The following is an 8620-nucleotide window of genomic DNA, read 5'->3' as shown; positions in this document are numbered from 1 at the left end:
CCAACCGCTGCGCACGCTCAAGCTAGCTGCGTTCTGCGCATCTCGTGTATTCGCTGCTTGCAAGTTGCATTGGCGCGTGCGACGTCTCGCCCTTTTCTCTCTCATCACTATACATATATATAATATATATATAATATTTATATTCGATTTTCTTTTTCTTTTTCTTCATCTTTACGTCGTCGTATTAAAATTAAATTAAATTGTCTTGTCAAATATGTTTCTTACAAATTAGTAAAACTTTGATTACAAATCAATTGAAATATACGTATTAAGGAAATTCTAAAAACGTCTGTTTTATCGATTAAACGCTTAATTCGTGTATAATAGTTACTTTTTTCCTCTTTTACAAATTCGAAAATCTTTTTCCAGGACTAAAATATATGCATTAATCCATGTCTGTGAAGTGGAGCTTTTATATCCAGAACGACAAAAAATTTTGAAATTGAGATCTTTCCCATTTCTTAGTCCAATATGGTGCTCTAAAGCTATCAAGTCGTGGCAACATTTGTTTGAAAAGTTGTTCAATTTGTACTTATAAAATAGCTGTAGTCTATATAAAACTACTCAGATAGCACAGAATATTAATATGATAAATATTTATTAATATTAATTTTTTGAAATGTTATATGGATATTTCATACATATTTTATATAAAACTTTATTCGAAATATTATTAAAATATAGACTAAATATTTTACGTAATATTTATGATAAATATAAATAAATATTTCTAATAAGTATTTTTTACTTGGATTATAATGTCTCATTAAGTATTTTCACAGCATTTACTATAACATTTACAATATATATTTTACGATATTTGTAATAAATGTTCATAATCTATTCAATCTAAGACCAACAAAATATTTACATAATATTAAATATTTTATAATATTTATAATAAATGTTTATGCACACGTGCAATCTAAGATCACAAAAATATTGGCAAAATATTTCAAATAAATTTTATAAATATTCAGAAATATTTTGTAAATATTTTATAAATATTGTGTACTGTTTGAGTAGTAGTTTACACGAAGAAACAACACGGAATTTTTAGAATTGGACTTATAGACGTCTAATTAAAACGCTATTGTTATACGAAAATTTATGTATCTATGCGTGAAATATTTATGTAACAGTATATAATGATATGTTAATGACCCATAAGTCGTCTGTTTTATCAATTCAGTAGAACTTACACCCATATGATTTACATGTGATTGACACATTATTTATATACAGTACACACTACTATAATATCAATATCGCATGCATACAGTTTCTAACTAACTCATACACACAATTTCTAACTAATTAATCGTTCATATTAGATATCTAAGCCTAATTATCTATACTGAGAAAAAATGCTGTTGGGTCAACAGCATCAGTCTAATTGAAAATAATTTTGTTAATTCAATGACAGTATTATAAGTGGATGCTAAAGGAGACGCCTGTATTACCGATAAAATTAGCCTTTGTTTTTGTTTCTGTCGAATTTCTTCGTAGTGCACTCCTCTTAATGAAACAAACATAATGTCATATATTCTTCAATAACCAAAGTACTTACCTCAATTATATTATAGTAACATTTGGGAAATTTTCTTATATCAATCATATGTGTAGTCACATTAAATAAATATTTTATTATTTAAATTGCATATGAAATAAAAAAGTCTTTTGTTATGCAATTGAATTTAGTTTAATCAATTAAATTAAACCTGTTATTTGTTTATTAATTGTATAAAATAAATTAATATACAAATCAATATAGTCAATTTCGCATGGGCGCGTTACGGTTAATACAATTAAATATTTCTTCGAGTTAATTAAAACAAAATTTACTTTATCTAATAATTCTTTGTATAATTTATAATGAGCGTATGATTTATAAGCAAATAGAAATTATATGTATTAATAATACATCTGGTTGATATATAATATAATTAAAATATACAATTATCTAACAATATATTTATCTAACAATGTAGTCAATTTCGTTACAGTTAATATGAATATATCTTGTAACTGATTAAAATACTTGATCTAACAATTTTCTTAATTGTATAATTGTATAAACTATTTATCTATATGTAGTATGTAACGTTTAAATATTACATGGATCATATGTATTTGATTTATAGGCAAATAGAAATTATTTTACATTGATTACAATGTCTGCTTGCAATCATCAAACATTGATTCGCGAGAGACATGACGGCTCGAATAATATAATTATTGAATGCTAAAGTGTTCAGACAAGTATGCGTTGTAGTTCAGCGTTAATGTGTTAGATGTTATCACCTCAGAGATCTTAGATTTGAATCTCGTCGATACCGTGTATATGCGTTTTAAAAAATTGTATTATAAAATATCTGATGTGTAATTGTAATTAATAACAAATTATAGACAAGAATTATAATATATAAGGAAGTAGAAATCGGCGCGATACCTTGTGTGCAAGTATAATAATAAAAAGGTTTAAAAAAGCCCATTTCTAATAAAACAATCAATAATAATAATAATAAGCAAGCCCATCAAAGCCAACATCAGTTATTCGGATGCTCAATTTATTTTCGTGTTAATTTAAATCATATCAAAAAAATTAATTAATATTTACACGAAAATAAATTGTGCATCCGAATAACTGATGTTGGCTTTGATGGACTTGCTTATTATTATTATTATTGATAGATTTTTCCAAGCCTTATTTTAGATATTTGTTAATAAAACAATATTTTAATTTAATACGTATCCGTACGCGGTTTCACTTACTTCAAGTCATTCTCTTCACGGAAATTGAACATATTAATTCGATTTTGTGTAAAAGAAAGTAGTTCAACAATCATCCCAGACAGCACACAATATTTATAAAATATTTACAAAATATTTATGAATATTTATAAGATTTATTTTAAATATTTTGAAAATATTTTTGTGGTCTTAGACTGCACAGATCATAAACATTTATTATAAATATTATGAAATATTTATTGTGAATGTCATAGTAAATGCTATGAAAATACTTAATGAAACATAATACAAATAAATAAAAATACTTATTAGAAATATTTATTTATATTTATCATAAATATTACATATTTACGATAAATCTATAGTCTATATTTTAATACTATTTCGAATAAAGCTTTATATAAAATATGTATGAAATAGCTATATACCATTTCAAAAAAATGAATATTAATAAATATTTATTGTAAATATTCTATGCTGTGTGAAACGGTGCCAGCCGTTCACCATATCAAAAAGATTCTTTAGATTCATATCCCAGTTTACTGACCGGAAAGAAACGAGAAAACTTTCATGGAATATATATAATAATAGGCTATAATAAAATTAAGGTTGTAAAAAATCATCAGATCATTATATCATTTATGATCAAATTCATGATCATAGTGCAACCTCTGTGGTCTATAATAACCAAATGAGCAAAAGTCTTCCTAATGAAAAATATTACTCTATTATTTTGGATTAAAATATAGTGTATATGGAAAGTTAATTTTGTTAATAATTATTAATTATATATATCACGAATCTTATAAAATTATAAAAGTTTGTCAATAGATCTGTTTTTTATTGCTACTCTTTCTGAATTAGTACATACAGTACAATAAATTGAAGTGAAACAAATAAACGTTTGTTCACTTTAACTTATTGCACTGGTTCAGAGTGCAGCAATAATAAAAAACAGACCTAATAGTACGCCGCGCATTTCATCGCTAATTCGAGAAATAAAATCAAGTAGCTAGCTAGAACTAACAAAACGTAAAGGCCTTGGCACATAGAAAAACTTAAGACGTAAGACTTAAGCAGTAACGAAATCAACATGTTGGATTCGCTGTTGCTTACCAATGGTCTTACGGTCTCTATTGTAATTGGTCGATTCGCTTACTGCTTAAAGGCCCGTCTACAATACACGGAGTAAAAAGTAAGAGTAAGAAATTGACCAATCACAGTCGAATGTGAAAAGAATAATCGACTGTGATTGGTCAATTTTTTACTCTTACTTCTTACTCCATGTATTGTAGACGGGCCTAGACCAGTAGCGAATCCAATGTTACTTCCTTACGTTTTTTATTACCATGGGCTGATGTCAGCTGATGTTGAGTGTAGACGAACATGGACTTATGCATCGGATCGGTGTATAAGTCGAAATGATAATGTAGGAATCGAAATTAAACATGTCGGTAATTTATCGACATTTTTTTAGTTCTGCTTGGGAGAGGGTGCGTTTTCGAGTTTCCTTTATGGTATATAGTTCTACAGTAAAGTGCCGAAAATTCAGGGTGCCTTACCAGGGTCTATCTAAAATCCCAAATATCTACATAATTTGGATAAAATATTAAAACTACGTGTGTATTTTAATGAAATGGTATAAGATAAACAATATTTAATATGCAAAAGTAATGAAATAAAAAGAAGTTAATTTTTTGTAATTTGTTTTTGTCAAAATACCTTGCCATTTCAACATTAAATATCTTTCTATTAGATGTTAAACTTAATTTCTGCCGTTTTTCGTCTCCAAAATTGATTTGTTTCGAAGGGAAATACCTTAATTAAAGTATTATTAATAAAATATTATTAATTAGTAATAAAGTAGAGAATGGAGGAAATTAATTTGATTAAGGTATTCATTCATCTTCCCTTCGAAACAAATTAATTTTGGAGACGAAAAACGGCAGGAATTAAGTTTAACACCTAATAGAATAGCCGATGACCTATTACTTTTTTGTGATCATTACAATCGTAATTTTTTTACTATTATAATCTCGGTTTTTTTTTTTTTTTTTTAGAGAAATCTATGGTAATGTTTATTTGCAGTTAGTCAAAAAATCGCCGACCTGTCATTAGGTTATACGTTAAAAGTTACATTTTCAACATTTTTTTTCCTCTTATTTTATCCATAACCTACCCTAGAATTTTGCACACGTCTCAAGCTTGGTATTTCAACTTTATTGTATTAAAAATTAATCATTTCTATGATAACTCGATTTACTGTAGAACCATCTTAACGGGAAAGTTGCTGTATATATTGTAGCCGAGGTCATTGCCGGAGCTGCCTGCAGAGTAGTAACAGGTAACAGCAGTCAGCACGTCAGCGTCAGCAGTGTCCCGTGACTGCCGTGGCAGGTGGCATTTGGTGGCAGTCGGCTGATAATTCGACAGTTACGAGTCGTGACTCGTGGCGTGGAGCAATTCGTGGCAATCCGTGGCAATCCGTGCCAGTCTGATTTTCGCGTCGCTTGTGTCGCTTGCAGTGAGGCTTGCTGATCCTCACTCGCCAAGCCGAACTATTTGCGTCTGCTCTACTAGCTTCTATTGTCAACAGAAGCTGTCTTGTCAAGTCGATTAATCGCCGATTAACGTTAACAATGGCATCGTACGTAACTGATTTTTACAATGGTAAAAGCGTTTTTATCACCGGTGGCACCGGTTTCGTCGGCGTCTGCTTGATAGAGAAACTCTTGAGATGTTGCCCTGATATCAAGAATATTTATTTGCTAATGCGACCGAAGAAGGGAAAGCAGATCATGGAGAGATTGGAGGAATTAACGAAAAACTCGGTAAGTGGCGCATTGAAACGCCTTTCGAATGTAGTCCTACATTCTCGGAGAGCCAAGTTTGTCGAACAAAAGATTTGTTCTTTTTAATTGAATTTATACCGTTCATCTTTTCTATTTTTTTCCAACGTTGAGAGAAAAAAAGAGAAAAGATGAACCATACGAGAAATTTAGCTAAAAAAATAGATGTAAATTCTGTAAAATGTTTACTACAAATTTTGTCAGCAGAAGAGCTAGAAATTTGATATAGAATCAGACATACAATGGGTGCGTTCAGCAGAATGCAACAATTTTGCAATTGTTTTATGATTGTCTGCTGAGGTATTAGAGGATCATTCCTCTAAATCTAAAAGTGTAATAAGCGCGAAAAAAACTTCCAACAGTTGCAAAATATACATTCTGCTGAACGCAGCCAATATTGACAGAATGCTGATACAGCAATTTGACAATAAAGTATGAGGAGTAACAATTATTAATGACACAAGTCAAGCAAATCAAAAGTTTGTATTTTATTGCTGCACTGAATTGCATTAGAATTTTATAAAAGACTTAAACAGATCTAAAATATATGCTTTTCATAGCTAAACTAATATACACTACATATATATATATATATATAGTCAAAAGCAGTAATAAAAATAAATCTTGACATATTTGTTATACAGCTTAACATAAATTGGCAGCATAAGTAGAGCAGAATCTATGTTTAACAGATTCTGCTTTATTTCTGTTATCAATCTGCTATCGGATTATGATTGTATTCTGATATTTAGACCCAGTTTCACAACTCACGGTTAACTCTTAATAGAGGTTTAACTTATTCTTTATCTCTTTCTAATGCTAGAATTGGAAAGAAATGAGAAATAAATTAAACCTCGGTTAAGAGTTAATTATGAGTTGTGAAACTGGGCCTTAATGTTGAAAATATGTTACATATGTTAAATGCACTATAGATTTTCAGTACTGACAATGTAGAAATATCAGCTATATAATCTGATAGTAAATTGATGACAAAAATCAACAGGCTCTGTCAGCAAAACACAAGCTTAATACGGACCTAGTTGATACCAATTTGCTAGGAATTTTTAACCAAATTTATTACCAATCTGTTGGTATATCATAGACAGTTTACTTACTGAGTCATAACTCACTTCTACATAGGTCTTTAATCGAATAAGGGAGGAGAAACAAACCGATTTATTTAAGAAATTAATCGCAATTGCCGGGGATGTTGGTGAAGAAAATTTGGGATTGTCTTCACAAGATCGAACAACCTTAATAAATACAGTAGAAGTCGTTTTCCATTCAGCCGCTACGTTGGACTTTGAAGCCGATCTAAAGACTACAACAAATATTAACTTATTAGGAACTCGTAGAATCGTCCAACTCTGTCGAGAGATTAAAAGACTCAAGGTAAACTGGTATTCTGAAAAAATATTACGCACGCGCTTATCTCCTTGTATTTTTGAATACAGATTTATCTTTATTTATTTGTTTTGATGTTTAATTATTTATTTTGATGTATAATTTTGTAATTCAATGTTTGCTATTTTAGGCGCTAGTTCATGTTTCTAGTGCGTATGTTAATGCAGTATTGCACAATGTCGATGAAATAATATATCCCGCACCAGCGGACGTAAATACAATTTTGAAGCTAGTTGATACACTAGATGATGCTACCTTAAATTCCAAAACACCAGAGATATTAAAAAATCATCCAAATCCTTATACATTTACAAAACATTTAGCTGAACACGAAGTATTAAATGGAGGCTTTCCAGCGACTATCGTTCGTCCTTCGATGAGTAAGTTTTCATTTAATGACATAATACGGGAGTTATATCATTATTATTTATGTTACTATATTTAAAAAATTTTTATATAAATTCAGTAGCGGGAGCATGGAAAGAACCAGTTCCAGGATGGACAATATCAAAGAATGGACCACAAGGTTTTATATTAGGTGCCGGTAAGGGTGTTATAAGAAGATTGCCAGTTGCAAAACATCTTATTTATGATTATATTCCAGTAGATATGGTCGTAAATAGTTTGATTGTTGCAGCTTATAATGTCGACCGTGACAGGTAATTCTGAAAAAATTTTGCACATATTTTACTTTATAGAAGAGACACGCACTTTCTTTAAATTATGATATTTAAATTATATATAATATTTAAGCTTTCTAATCTGTAATTTTAGTGACAAAGGGTTAAAGGTGTATCACTGTACATCTAGCACGTGTAACTCTTTCACATGGGAGTCTGTAGAAAAGGAAATTAATACCTATTTACACACCTATCCGATACGAAGCGCCGTTTGGTATCCATATCTCAAGTTTCTACCATCGCTCTTTTTGTTTAGAATCTCGGCTATCTTTGTTCATTTCATTCCTGCTTATATTTTGGATGCAATTACACGATTATGCGGAGGCCGTCCTATGTAAGGTTCAATATTTCACATAAAATATATATCGATTCGTCATGAAATTTCTTTTTGAATGAATGTGTCGTCTTTCTTATTTTTTCAGTTTAGTTCGTTTGCATACAAATGTCAACAGATCATTAGAACGCCTTGAGAAATTTATCTTTCAAGAATGGAGATTTAATAATCCGCGCTTGTTGCAGTTACACGAATCGTTATCACTAGAAGATCAAAAATTATTTACGCTTGATATGAGACCATTAATCTGGAAAGACTATTTTACAGATTTGATACAAGGTGTCAGAACATATCTTCATAATGAATCTCCAAAATCTTTACCGAAAGCACGTTCCAAACATAAAATGTAAGTATATTCGTTGAATATATGATTACTTAATCAGCGTTAATGATTATATATTTATAGCGATTGACATTTATATTCCAGTCTTACGATTGCTCATCTGGGTTTACAAGCTGCTCTATTAGGTTTGATTTGGTGGCTGGTTAAAGTTTTATTTGCTACAACGTGGACAAAAACTGGTTTAGTTGTACCAATAACATATTTGCTGTTTGATCAGTTATAAATATTAAAATATACTATATTCCAATATAATCTG

The 8620-nt window shown here is 29.8% G+C and overlaps 1 protein-coding gene across 1 annotated transcript; it reads left to right on the top strand.

Annotated features, from left to right (window-relative positions):
* The first annotated feature begins 5207 nt into the window (after positions 1-5207).
* LOC108761715 (putative fatty acyl-CoA reductase CG8306) lies at positions 5208-8604 on the top strand. Its single transcript, XM_018508413.1, has 7 exons — positions 5208-5585; positions 6744-6995; positions 7138-7387; positions 7474-7666; positions 7782-8021; positions 8110-8367; positions 8449-8604. Exons 1-7 carry the CDS (start codon positions 5394-5396, stop codon positions 8585-8587), a joined length of 1524 nt encoding a protein of 507 aa, XP_018363915.1. The 5' UTR covers positions 5208-5393; the 3' UTR covers positions 8588-8604.
* The last annotated feature ends 16 nt before the right edge of the window (positions 8605-8620 follow it).

The sequence above is a fragment of the Trachymyrmex cornetzi genome, unplaced genomic scaffold (genome assembly GCF_001594075.2).
Source record: "Trachymyrmex cornetzi isolate Tcor2-1 unplaced genomic scaffold, Tcor1.1 scaffold26, whole genome shotgun sequence".
NCBI lineage: Eukaryota > Metazoa > Arthropoda > Insecta > Hymenoptera > Formicidae > Trachymyrmex > Trachymyrmex cornetzi.
The sequence above is the reverse complement of the archived record's forward strand: the minus strand, read 5'-3'. Positions and strand labels throughout refer to the sequence as shown.